We start from the raw sequence: 14,032 nt of genomic DNA, 5'->3' as shown, positions 1-14,032 counted from the left end.
GAAAAACCCCAATTTCTGGATACAGATCAATAAAAACATCTTCTCCATCACTACCAATACAAATTTACAACTAATACAACATAAAACCATCCACAGAATACACATCACTCAAGGGAAAATGTTTAAAATGGGATTGATTAATACAGATATCTGTTCACAATACATGTTCTGCTCCATTTGGCTTCTTATCCTCATTATCAAAGATCTTTTAATCCATTAATCCGTCACGGCACCAACAAATATTGCAGACATGTGCTCATCATAATGATGTATATATGTACAAGAATGTGAAATAACCTAAATAAATAAGGAATGATGATAATAACTTTAAAGGAACATAAATAAAAACTGAGTTGGAATTGAAAAATTAAAAAACGTCCAAAAATTAGGACGAAAAAAACCAAATGAGGCAAAAACAACTTCAAAGATAAGAACGTTGTTCTTCTGTGGTTCAAAGCTGTATCATCTGCTATAGTTTAGTCATTCTAATTTCCCTCTGAAATATAGTCAGACCATTTATACTGGTGACTGTTCAAAACCTTTGATGAAAGTAACTCTGCAACAATTATAAACAGGGAGAAACTGGACAGCCTTGAAGCACTGATCTGTTAACAGAGGATCTTTTGGAAGTACTGGGATAAATCATTAAGTTACTATTGATGTTGGAAAAATATTTTTTCCCCCAAACCCAACTAAATCTAAAGCCCTATATATAAAATGATGTACAACAGTGGCTTTTCACATTGATTCATGAATGACACATTTACACCTGCTTGTTCTCTTGGTTAAGGTATAATCAGTGATTCTAACCTAATACACTTTTTGTCAAATTCAGTGATGATCTCCTCACAGTCCTCTAGCTGTCTGTTCTGTGTGTGTACGGTGTTCATACACAGCCCCAGCTCTGTAAATAGGTATATGAATGGAACCCACCAGGACACACACAGCAGCAGGGTACATTGTGATGGTGCACAGGATAAGGGGAACTCAACGCAGGTCGAGTGCGACATGAGGAGACCGCAGAGAGGCGGAGAGTGTGGATGGACTGTTGCGTTCACATTAGATTATTTTTTTTTTGCCGTTCGTGATACGAGTGTGAGAGGAACCTAAGAGGCTCTACAGCTGACATATTGCTTTCTCCAGAATGGCTGACTATACCTTTAACAATAGTCATGGATCATACCGCCCACACATGGAAAGACTGAGAATGACAATGATAGGAGTGTAATGTTTCTTTTACTTTTCTCCCTCAAAGTTTAAGTTTTCTGGGTTCTGCCTGTTGCTGGCACCTTGTTCTCTTTTCCTGTCTGCACCCTGTAGGTCAGAGGTTTTCTAAGTGGGAGGTGGGCCTCCAAACAATTTCAGAGGAGGCTCAGTAAATGGAAGTGAAAAAATATTACATTAGTTATCAAAAGCAGATCACGTAGAGTAGCCTAAATGTGTGATTTGGTTAAAGAGATAGTTAAGTAGTTTTGGGGAATTTTATTGTTTTTCTTTCTTTCCTAGAGTCAGAAACTAATAAATACCTTTAGACAAACATTTTTTATGTATTTGGTGTAGTATGAAGTTATGTCAAACAGCAATATCAGGCTGTCTTGGCTCAACAGGTGAGAGTTTATGGGATCAATTAACATAATCATGATCCCAAAGGCGCCTTTTTCCCAAGCTTTGTCTGAGGAGAGGTCCACAGTCAGACTTTAAGAACCCCTGCTGGAGGGGTATGTAGTTTTAATTAATGATTGTCTTTTTCAGTTGTATGAAGCAGATAATCTGCAGAATATAACTGTGCATGAAATACTTGCTGTGTGTTTCATCAGGCTGCACGTTCCTCAGTGGTGGAGTCTCCTCCCTGCAGAAAGGAGGAGTTTCAGGACATTTAAGACACATAAAAAAAATTGTGAATCTGTCCATTAAGTAAATAAAATTTATTGATATAGTGCTTTTCATAGACATTAATTACAAAGTGTTTTACATGAGCATGATGCAACATACAAAAGAAAGAAATCCTAACAAATGAGGTGACCTACAAGTAACTTGATTAAAAAGTGCAAAAGTAAAAAACACAATAGTAAAAAAACAAACTACATATAGCTAGCTCCCACTAACCGTTGATAAAGGCTCCTGTGTAGTTGGTGTACATGCAAAAGGAAAATCATCATTCCAAAGAAAAGAGAATAAACATTTTCAGGTGTTATGAGCTTCAGTAGATCTGTAAAATATCACACTAGCTGAATGAATATCCAGCATTTCACTGCACTGATAAAAAGAGCAGTGAAATGCTGGGTATTCCTTCAGCTTGTGTGAATCACTGAATCACTGCTGTTTGCACAATAATTTATTGCACAACATTTGCACACATGCAGCAGTCAAACAGACAAAGAAAAGTGAGAGATACAGTGTAGATTAGTTAGAAAAGTTATTTATTAGCATTAACCCTGATAACAACTCAGGTAAAGTAATATTTTAGTGGTTTTCGGGAATGTACTGATATAACACATATTCTTTGTAGTGTCCATTTTGTTTCCACATTACAACTTTAAAGCTCATGAAAGCACCAAAGTGAGCATATAAGAATGGCAGTGCTGCAGTCAATTTAAAATTTGGTACATCCCCTAGATTCAGTGTGTCGTGCGGAATCAAACAAGGTTGCCCAATCTCACCCTATTTGTTCTCAATCGCCTTTCAATTTCTAGCTCTTCATATCTCTAATAGTGCTTTAGAAGGGATATCAAAAACTGACATATTATCATTAGTCAACTGGCTGATGATACCACACTTTTCCTGAGAAATGCCTCCGACGTTAGAATTGATTAAAGGGTTTTTCGGAAGCTAAAACATACCCGGGAGCAATTAGACCAAAATACAAGATGTCCAATAAATTTTAACCCAATCATTGAAAAAACAAAAGAAATTAAATTCTTGGCTACAAAGAGAATTATCTTTGGGGGGGGGGGGGGGGGGGGGGGGGGAATATTACTCTCAAAAGCAGAGGGCATATCCAGACTCACTTATATGGCTCTCTCTTTGTATGTTGATGTTGTTAAAAGAATTAATGATATGTTGTTTAATTTTGTCTGGAAAAACAAATCTCATTTAATATAAAAATCACTAATCATGAACTTAAATCAATGTTGGGGTTTGAATTTTCTGGACTTCACAACTTTAAACAATACTTTCAAAATTAATTGGCTTACACAATTCATTAATAACCCATCATCGTTATGGAATTTTATCCCAAACTATACTTTTTCCAAAGCTGGTGGGTTGGAATTTCTTTTATAATGCAATTATAATCTTAAAATCCCGATCAAATTGTCAAACTTTCATACGCAGATGCTTTTGTCTTGGTCTCTCACATTTAAACATAACTTCTCATTCTCACCGCATAGATATTACATTTAGAACAATAAGGACATTCTCTACAAAAAACAAGTCTTTACTTTTTAAAAACTAGTTTAAAAATAATATTTTACTTGTTGGCCAACTATTTGATACGAATGGTAGACTGTACAAATACTAAGATTTTTTAAGGATATATCAAATTGGAAATTGACTGGAAACTTATCTAGACAGGAAGAAACACTGTTTCTGTAACAATAAATAATTATGACGTAGTAAGAAACCATCAAGGTGAAGATAAACAAAAAAATATTATTTATTAAGAGTTTACAGTCAAAAAAAGTGGTCTGGAAATGTAAGCACACAAACAATCTTCAGATTATGAGCCAAATATTGTGTGTCATCACCTTTTTGCACAGTTTAAAAAGATGATCGAGAAGAGTTTCCACCAATATACGAAGAAGATCAATGAAAGGTTGCACTATGTCTAAGAAATATCTTTATCCATCTGCTTGCAAGCATGGACTCATCACAACATGATGAGAACCCCTAAAGTCAAGGAGTGCTCTCCCTTTATACTCTTACAGTGGCTATAGACACACACACACACACACACACAACACAATAACAGTAACTGTCACGATGAGTGGCAGGAATGGACACAAATGCAGAGACCGGCATGCAGAGATTGCAGGGTAGACGAAAACCTTGTTTAATCTTGCGGTGGTCAGGACAGAACAGGGCAAGACAGAACCAAATAGAACAGAGCAAACCAGAACAAATGATCCAAACAAGACTGAACAAAAAGCCAGGACTTAAATAGTAACTGAACTAACAAGAGGATGAGGTGCAGGTGGGGAGATGGGTGGAGAACTCAGGAGAAGGGAGTGAACGGACGGAGTCGATTGGCTGGGGAAACACTAGGAGCAGGGCAGGGCTGATGAGGCTAACAGAGCAGGTGTGGGGAAAACAGAGCAGGGCAGGGCTAATGAGTCCAAATGCAGGTCAGGTGCAAGGAGGAGCACATGAACACACAAGGGAAACACAGTAACAAAACCAAAACCCAGAAAACACAATACTCTAAATACAACCCACACCAACCTGTCCAAGAACCACCATGAACCTAAACTTAAGTATACAACACACCAGGCTAAACAGCAAAAGGCAGTCCAAACCCACCACCCAAATATAACAAGAAAACCCATATGACCAGAAGGACTAAACAGAAGTGCAAACCAGGAGACCCCAAAGAACACAAGAACACAAAGAGACCAAAAAAGACACAAAGTCCAGGCAGGGTGTGACAGTAACTGCTTATTTGGTTTACCACATCTACAGTAGAGATAAGTTCATTTCCCCTTCTCTTCTTAAAAGAAGTTACACAACATAACAACTTAACCAAAGGAAATTAACACATACACACCCATTGTTAAATAAAGGCACAAGCTTTTACAAGTATTTGAAAAGAAACAAATAAAAATGTACAAGAGAGATTGGATTTGAGCTAATTTGTGCAAAAATGTAGTCCATATGAATCCAAATATATCAAGATTCTAGTCAAGATACTTTAAATTTCAAAATTTGTCGGTTGCCCTGTCATTTTGTGGGATGGGATGCTGCGGTTATGAATAAAATAATTACTTAGCAAGCTGAAACATTCAATGTTTGTTTGATTGATTGTTTGTTCCAAGGAATCTCACTGTGTAACTGAGTGAGAAGATGATAGATGTATTTGGCTTATTCACACACATTACACAGCTACTTTTACTATTTTGTTAGTTTCTCTTTGTTCTAATAGATGATAAGAGTAATGAGTCCAAACAGCAAAGGGATCACATTCAGTTTGACAGACTAGCCTAAGTTACAGAGGCTGCTTCCACAACATTTTGGTTCACTGATGAATTTTAAAGACGAATCATGCCGAGGCATCAAACGAGGAGCAGTTTCACAGATGTTGGCAGAGACACAGCCAAAGGTACGAATTGTTTTTCCATCCTTATCTGCCACTGTGGATGACAAGATCACTGTTAGACCACAGTGTTTGAAAGTTTTTTCAAATTAAAGCAGCAGGAAAAGGCCACTTTGAAGTCAGCAATAATGTGTTTTGAGGCACAAAATGATCATGAGGGCTCACCAGTCCAACTAAAGCAGCGGTCCTGCTCTCCCACACACTGAACTGTCTTGTTACACACAGCAGAATACGGATCATCACAGGTGAAACACTGCAGGTTGTTTTTCTTCAGAACACCAGGGTCTGAAACAGAACAGGAGACATGGCAGAAACTGAACAAGACACAAAGTGACTTATTGTTCTTCACTGTGATCAACATTAGACTGATACTACATGTGAATGTGATTTTGTGTCTTTAAAAAGGGAAACTTTTCTCTTTACTTACGAGGAATGACTTGACTGTTGCAGCCATCTGTGTTGCACAAATGAACAGATGCAGCCATACTTGCTAAACCAACACTGGATGAAAATGTGTGCTTTCCTTCACTGAAAATGGAGGATGGCAAACACGACCTGATGGTGTCCTGAGTGAAAGTCCCATTATCATTCTCTGTAAAGTGAAACACAGACCAAACACTGTAATGCAGAAATCCCATTTAAAACTGAATAAGTGAATGACATTAAGGAAAAATCTGATTTCTTTTTATACTTTTTACAGATACCTTGTAAGGCAACAGTTGCACACAACTCAGTAGAGTAACATGGAAGTAATTCATTTCTTCCTATGTCAGTCCCTTCACTATGCCAACACTCAAGAGCTTCAGCTGCAATTTATGAAATAAAAGATGGTGAGATGAACAATTAGCATAAATCCTGTTTGTACACAGATACAGTATGCAAAGTTAATCTGATGAGAGACAATCCCAAATTACAACACACAATGACAGAATGATATTTAAACCAAAATAAATCCAATAAATTCTTCTTAACAAATATATTAAATATCAGAAATCAGTCATCAAATTAAATGACTGCAGCCTTTAGATGTACAGTTTTCTGTCATGGTGACGCCTGCATTATCTCTCTTTCTAAAAATGTTTAAAGAATGAAACGGCACTATGTAAAATGATGTTAACTGGGACATTTCTGTGACCAATAAAGAAAAACTTATGTTTGGGGAAAGATTGTGGTTTTGTTTCAGTATTGAAAAAGTAAACATGTCCTGTTCTTCAAGTCTGTGTTGATGTTTTTATTATTTAACCAAGACCATCATCTTTCCTTTATCTTAACAATGTGCTTTGAGTCCCTAAACATAACTATAAGTATGTTACTATAAAAATATTAATCATGCTTTAGTTGACATGAGTGAATATTGTAGGAAAAACACATTAAATATGTTGACAGGGAACTTTTTGTAACTTGATAGCTCCATAAAAGATGTTTCTTCATTATGCTGATAAAAAAATTTATTCTGTGCAGCATGAAGTTTCTTTCTAAACATATTTTCTGCTGCAAATTTGTCATTTTAGTGTTTTTATATTCGTTTGTAGATTTCTGTGGTTGCTATACAGATGATATAACAAACAAAACATAAATGATGATGATGATGAACTTGAACTTGAACAAAAGTAAGCACCTGGCAGACACACTAAAAAAATAGTAGAATTATGAACTACCTGACATGACAGGTACCTGCAGAAATGCTGTTTTAAGAGTGAGTGAGGTTACCTGTGCTGGAGAGTGTCCAGATGAGAGTCAGAGACAGGATCAGCTTCATCATGATGAGTAAATCTGCAGATTACAGGAAATATTTTATATAGTGAACCTGTATTTAAAAAGAAGCTAAAAAGCAGCTAAAATACCACCTATTCAGACAGGCATTTGGGTAGTTTGTGGTATTTTATATTTTAATTTGTCTATATTGTTTGCTCTCCTTGTATATTTTATCTGAGTCAAGATGGCTGCCAATGAGTCAAGATGGCTGCCGAGGATATGGGTGGTTTCTTAGGCTCCACTCTTGTCCTTTTTTCCTGCTCCTCCCTGCTACTACTCACTGTTTTGGCCACTGTTTTCAGAACAAGGACAGGCCTATAGCAGAGAGGTAATTTGGACAATAAGCACAGAGATAATGGAAATGTTTGCTCACTGCTGCTTTGCTGTTGTGTTTTGCTGGTGGTTTTGACCACACATCAAGGAATGCAGTCATTCCCCCAAACAAAATGAAACTATTTGAAAATGAACTAAATAATACTGACTGAAATAACGTTTTACAAACCAGTGATTTAGACAACTGCTATAACATTTTGATGAAAAATACTCACAGAACTGATTGAGAAATATACACAAATCTTTAAATGCAAGCAAAGAAGAGTCTCTTTACCCTGGCTGAATAATGATATTGAGGTTAACACAGTTAAGAGGTTTAAAACCTCGCTTTGCAAACTTTGGTTCAGAACACCACATGGTCAGGTGACTTCAGCTATCTTACCATTGTCGTCATCCCCTCCCCACACACACACACATATATGTGTATAGGTACACTTAGCTAGATTAATATTGTGTGTTTTGCTCTTTTACCTTTTTGGTAAATAAATGTTTTTGGATATACCTGTTGTCTATTTTGATGTTGCACAAGAATGAGTTTTGCCAACCCCTGTTCGGCAAAGAACTCCAAAATCCTTCAACCTTAACTAGCTATTGATATGGTGATTTTTTTATAGTTATTAAGTTAAATATTAATCAAAGTTCCAAATTGAAAGATTAGTACACTTTGAGACTGAGTTGGTTATCTTTTTCCCTGAGTTCAGGGTGGTGCCCAGTTATCATTAATTCTTATTAATAATTTTATTGAGTTTAATAATTAATAATTATCTTTGATGATCATTAATTATTGCTGATAGCCAAACTTGCAGCCAAGGCCCAACAACTGTACAATTCTGAAAAAGCACAAGTTGCTTAGTTATGACAGCTTTATCAAGTTTTCTTTTTTCAAACTGATTTTTAAATGTGTGAATAATCTTGCCCCAGCTGTACTTTGTCCATATGTAACAAAAACAAACACCAATAGAATCACCACAAGGGGATCAGCAAATGGCAACTGCAGGATGGTACAACGCAAAACTTTTTTCGCTCAGTCATCTTTCTCAGTAAGAAGGATACATCTTTGGGATGCCCTACCAACAGAAATAAAAATACAAACTGATCTGAAAACATTCAATGAAAAGGTGGAACACTGGCTGAAACAAAACCAAATCTGCAATCATTAATCTATGATCATGCACATGTGCATGTGTGCATGACTTGTACAAACAGATAGAGGAATAGATACATACAGATAAACATACATGCACACACTGATATAGACTATGCATGTACATACACAGACACATACACCTATAAATATTATGCACAGAAATACATCATTGCCATGAATTAGGGAACATACACATGTGCACACATGTGCAACACATGTAAATTGATTGTTATGTGATATAAATACTGTTGTTATTGAGAATTTAATTAATGTATTTTTGGTAACGATATGCTATGACTATTTTTAAGTAGAAAAGACTGACCAGTCACAAATTAGCCTTGGCTAGAAAATCCTATATGCAATACATCTGTTTCATGTTACTTTAACCTGTTACAATATGTTTTTGCATCTACCCTGACAAATAAAATAATAAATAAATCTGGTGTCTGTGTTTTTATTGATTTTGATTGTATTTGATTTTATTTTCTTTGACTGCAAAGCACTTTGTGACTGGTGTCTGTGAAAGGTGCTATATAAATAAACTTTGCCGGCTCGCTCGCTTGCTATTCATTTACTTTCAAAGCAGCAAAATTAATGAATTTTCTTGCTGTACACAGCTGCAATACACAGTTCAACAAGCCATCAACTCCTCGTCTTTTTCACTTGCAGTAATGTCTAGATGAATACTGATAACAGCTACACCCCAGTGCAGAAATGAGACGACGTGATACACGTCAGAAGTTGAGTTAAATAGAATCAAATGTAACTATAATATTATCAAATAACAATCATAAATGATTATAATGAAAACATCAATTCCTTCCAGGCATCAAAATGAACCTCAGCCTTGAGCATCATATCAATAAAATTTCAGAATTATGTTAATGAAACTCACCCAGTCAAAATTCAACACATCCAGTTTGTCAACAGAAAAAAGGAAAACTTATAAAAATGTGTTGAATTTGTTGTGAAATGTCTCTAAGATAATCGTTCCTCTCTGCTTCTAAACCCACTTACACCTCCACCACTGATGTGTCAACCTCTTCACTGTTCTTTCACAGCCTAAGGACACAGTTTCACTTCTCTACATGATGACAACATAATATCAGTGTTTCTGGTCAAACACAACTTACTATGCAAAATGTGTTATAAAAAGTAACACTGCAAGTTCCCACCCTGCATGCTTTTGTGGCATGTTGACACTGGCAAAAGATGAAGATATTGTAGTAACAGCAAGTTGGATCACTCACAACTTAAGTTTACAGTTTCAGCACTCAGAAGTATATCTCAAACTTACATGTCCGCTGGTATTGTGAGTCCACGCACAAAATGTACCATGAAGAGTGATGTTCATATGAGCAGTTGTTACACTATGTCAAGTTACACAATCTTTCATTGATCTTAACTCTCTGCTCCACCACTTCCTGAACTGTCATTGAGGTTTGTTTCTTGTGAGCACACAGTAATAATGGAAAGTAATCGATACAGATGAACATATTAACATTTTAATCAGCTCAGATCCTCTTTCATCTGGATTTTGCTGTCTGGACTGTGGGACAACGATGTTACAACAAAACTATAAAAGTGAAATTTTTAAAAGAGGAAATTACACTCTTGATCTTATCAGTGTTGCCATAGCAGCTGATGTCTGTTAACCAACAGAGTGATCTTACACACTGCTCCTAGGATCAGAAACTGCATTAGTATGAAGTGACCAGTCAGTAACTGCTTGTAATTATTAACTATACATTTATCCATATTACGTTTCTATGGAAACAGCTTGGGGTCAAGTTTACTGGCTGTCAGCTGCTGTCAGCACTGACAACAAGATGTGCTTTGAGATGTCTGAGTAACCTGATCATCAGACTGAAATGCTGTTTTATTATTCAAATGTTGACATACACATTATTTGGGTTTTTTGTTTATTTTCACAATATTGAAATAGAAAAATAGAAAATGTCAAAAACATGATAAGAGGTTAAAACAAAAGGAAATATTCATAGAATCACAAGAGATGTGCAGGCAGAGCCAATAAAGCTCCCTTAGAATAGAATCAAATCTCATCAGGAGCAAAATATATAAATAAAATCAACATTCATGCGCTCACCTGTGCAAACCAGAATCTATAATATTGTTAAAAATAGAAAGATACTAAAAGTTAATTCTGAGGAAGAACATGTGGGGTTAAGTTTACAAAATTACTAAGAATTGAATTCCAGGTATTAGGACTCCTATTAAAAAATGTAAATTGGCTACAAATACGAGCCGAACTCGAAGAGATCCAAGTCTTTTTATTGTTAGATAGTTTCTCTGCCTGGAATAAAATGTTGTTTTAATTCAAAATTTTAGCTAAAACAGCTTTGTTCTTTGAAAAATGGTCAGTGTAAAGAAAAGTAGAAACAGCCTAAACATCCCAAATTTTCCAAATGTTTTCCACATCTGTTGGTACAATGTTGGTACATTGTTCAGTTGAAGTGCAGTAAATGTTTCCTCTTTATTATCGGTTCTTTGTCTTGCAGGTTAGCCAGAAATTCCTCTACTTCTCCACACATTCGGTTTCTGTTTCTTTCTCTAATCTTTTTCAGAGTTCTGATGCTGTTCTCACGATAGGGAGATTGTTGTGGTATCGCTGCTGCCATCATGTGATATTCTATTGACTTGTAGCTCTCCTTTTGAATGAAGTGTAAATATTTGGCATAGAAGTTGTAAAGTATCTGTCTGTCTGCAGGTTCCAGATCATTTCCTAGTTGTTCCTGGTAAATCTGCTCAGCTTCAGCCTAGCTATGGTTTGATTTTGTGTATGTGTTTGCAAGAAATATTTTTATTTTAAGTGAAGAATGAGGCTAAAGAGAGGTCACCTCTTTCACTGAGACTGATTGTTCTGTCTATCATGCTTTTCTGCAGGGGATTGTCCTTGTGAGAAAAAATCATCCATTCGTAGCAGATTGCAGCACACCACTTCAGATGACGTTCATCTGGATGTCTTTCCAGAGCCTCCTCTGCCAAATCAATAGCCTCATCCATAGATACATACATTGTGTACAGCCTTAGTAATGGTGTCATACCACTGTAGTTGGCGATTTTCATTTTCTCCAAGATGTCTTCCTCCAGTGGTTTGTTGTAGTCCTTATAAATATTCACTAATGCTATGACATGACTGGTGTGCCACTCTACCACATCAGGCTGCATCCTGATGGCTCTCTGGAAGTAATCTGCAGCCAGCAGCTTTTTGTCTCTGCCGAACTTCATCAGGGTCCAGGCTTTTTCAGCGTAGATCTCCGGATGGAGCTCGTCCTGGGATGGAGATGGGTATTCGTTCAGCAGGGCTTCTACCTTTGACAGGTATGTCTGACTCTCTGCTTGTTCTCCCAGGTGGTGGTGCAGCCAAGCCAGGTTTCCATAGTTCACCGCCAATCAGGGACCTTCATCTGAGATGGTGTTTCTCGACCGGCAGAAGGCCTCTGTGGCAATGCTGAAGAAACGCCAGGCGTCTTCAGTGAAGCCCAGCTGGTAGTGAATGTGCCCCTGCAGGTTGTAAATGTGACCCAGCCAGCTGTATCCCTCCTCTGTGCCGATGTCCTCCAGCTTGTCCCTGAGACGGAACAGTTTGGAACTGCTGGACTCCAGGTCCCTGGTGAAGTGGCACTGCAGGGCCCATAGTTTGGCCTCCATTGTCGTCTGACTCTGAGCAGCACTGATGGAAAAGAAAAATCACTAATATCAAAGCACATATGCAGTATGGTAATATGCTGAGCTGGTAAGGAGATTAGTAGAGATTTATTGATTATAAATATGAAATGCAGAAGCAGCCACTCACCTCATCATGCAGCTGTTAACTGGACTCAGTAGTTTTCTAACTAAGTTTTTTCTCTTTATGTGCACTTCTGCTTTGGGTGCAGCACCATAAAATCAGTAATGTATAACTTCTACAGCGTTGTGAATGATGCCATGTGGAGAACTGACTTTGGACTTTGAACACTTCATTTTCCCACTAATAGAAACATGCAGCCACATGTCTGTCATACTGAAAAGGGGGGAAAAAGTATGGTGCTCAGACGATGTTGCTTTCATTTGTCAAGAAATGTTTTTGAAAAAAATCTCTGCAGACTAGAAGATGTGGCAGGTGCATCAGAGGAAGGTGCAACTTGAAAACTTTCATTTGTAAAGAAATAAAATGGAATTTTGTCCCCTCCAAGTTCATATAATCATCATCAGATTTCTGTAAGTCTCATGATGTTTTCTGACTCACACCAGAGCTGAAATGATTAGTTCATTAGTCGACTGACAGTAAAACTAGTTAAGATAATTGATCAATAGTTTAAGTAACATTTTAAGGAAAAATCTCAACTCAAAAAAAATGGGTTTTTGATTTTTGGCCAGGCAAAACTAATGAATATGTTCACTTGGGCTTCAGGGAATAATGATTGTCATTTGTCACTTTTTCTTGACATTTTATACACTGTACAGTCATTTGATTATTAAAAAAATTGTCAAGCCTATTGATAACGAACTGTTGCTTGCAGCCTTACAGTACTCCTATGCCCAGGTTACTCCATGGGTTTTCTGTGCAATTCAATAAAACACAGCTTTACAATAAACAAGCAAAACATAAGCTAAAAAAATGAAAATCTTAGAACCAGATTTTGACACAGTACTTCAACTAATGATGATGTATGTCCAAATGATATGCAGTAAATCTGTGGCTTTCGGGGCTCCTGGGCAGTTGTCTGCTTTGTCTGGTTGGTACAACTACCTTTTAAAATTAAAAGTACAGTACTTGAGTACATTTACTTTATTTACATTCCACCACTGTCCTCAACTTGAATCATATGCTGTAGTAGTTTGTGAATTAAAAATGAAATGACAAGCAATGATCTACTCCATGAACTGAAAAAGAAAGTGGTGTCCCGTAACTTGGGAAACAGCTGGGAAATATTTATTGACTTAAAAAAAAACAAAAAAAACAGATTTGGGGTCTTTGTGGATTCTAACAATGCAACAGCATGTAAGTGTTTAAGTAAAGGTAACAATATCACAATGAAAAAATAATCCATTACAAGTAAAAGTCCTGCATTAAAAATTCTACTCAAGCAAAAGTGCAAAATTTGCAAAGCAAGCAAAATGTACTTAAAGTATCAAAAGTAGCTACTCATTGTGCAAATTGGGTCAATTTAGAATGATATATTTATCATATACAGTATATTATATATATATATTAGAATAATAATACTGATTAATTGAATCTATAATAATGCATATTTCATAAAGTGATTCCATGTTTTATGTAGAAAATATTGATCTGATATCAGTCAGAAAAATTTAGTGCAGTAAGATATATAATATTTCTCTCTGAAAGTAGTGGAATAGTTCCTCAAAATTGTACTTAAGGTCAGTACTTGAGTAAGTGTACTTAAGTACTTTCCACCACTGTTATTTATTTATTTATTTTTAATGGATATCAAGGATGTATCTTTTAAACAAACAATCAA

At 36.4% G+C, this 14,032-nt stretch overlaps 1 protein-coding gene and 1 pseudogene across 3 annotated transcripts in view; both read right to left on the bottom strand.

Moving 5' to 3' along the window:
• The window catches only part of LOC137187333 (phospholipase A2 inhibitor and Ly6/PLAUR domain-containing protein-like), a 97,279-nt gene extending 87,611 nt beyond the window's left edge, over positions 1 to 9,668 (bottom strand). Inside the window, exons 1-6 of one of the 3 annotated variants that reach the window (XM_067596158.1) lie at positions 9,439 to 9,559; positions 7,019 to 7,081; positions 6,013 to 6,114; positions 5,736 to 5,900; positions 5,474 to 5,593; positions 1,913 to 5,345 (exon numbers count right to left, since the gene is read on the bottom strand). In XM_067596158.1, the coding sequence (XP_067452259.1) occupies positions 5,191 to 5,345; positions 5,474 to 5,593; positions 5,736 to 5,900; positions 6,013 to 6,114; positions 7,019 to 7,070 (594 nt within the window). In that variant the 5' untranslated portion in view covers positions 7,071 to 7,081; positions 9,439 to 9,559 and the 3' untranslated portion in view covers positions 1,913 to 5,190. Of the gene's footprint in view, positions 1 to 1,912; positions 5,346 to 5,473; positions 5,594 to 5,735; positions 5,901 to 6,012; positions 6,115 to 7,018; positions 7,082 to 9,438 lie in introns of those variants that run through there. The other 2 variants (XM_067596157.1, XM_067596159.1) reach the window with 2 other exon arrangements.
• Positions 9,669 to 10,011: 343 nt separating this feature from the next.
• Positions 10,012 to 11,792, bottom strand: LOC137188412 (interferon-induced protein with tetratricopeptide repeats 2-like; annotated as a pseudogene).
• Between the last annotated feature and the right edge of the window lie 2,240 nt (positions 11,793 to 14,032).

Source organism: Thunnus thynnus, chromosome 8 (assembly GCF_963924715.1).
Source record: "Thunnus thynnus chromosome 8, fThuThy2.1, whole genome shotgun sequence".
Lineage (NCBI taxonomy): Eukaryota > Metazoa > Chordata > Actinopteri > Scombriformes > Scombridae > Thunnus > Thunnus thynnus.
This window is presented reverse-complemented; position numbering and strand designations above follow the sequence as displayed.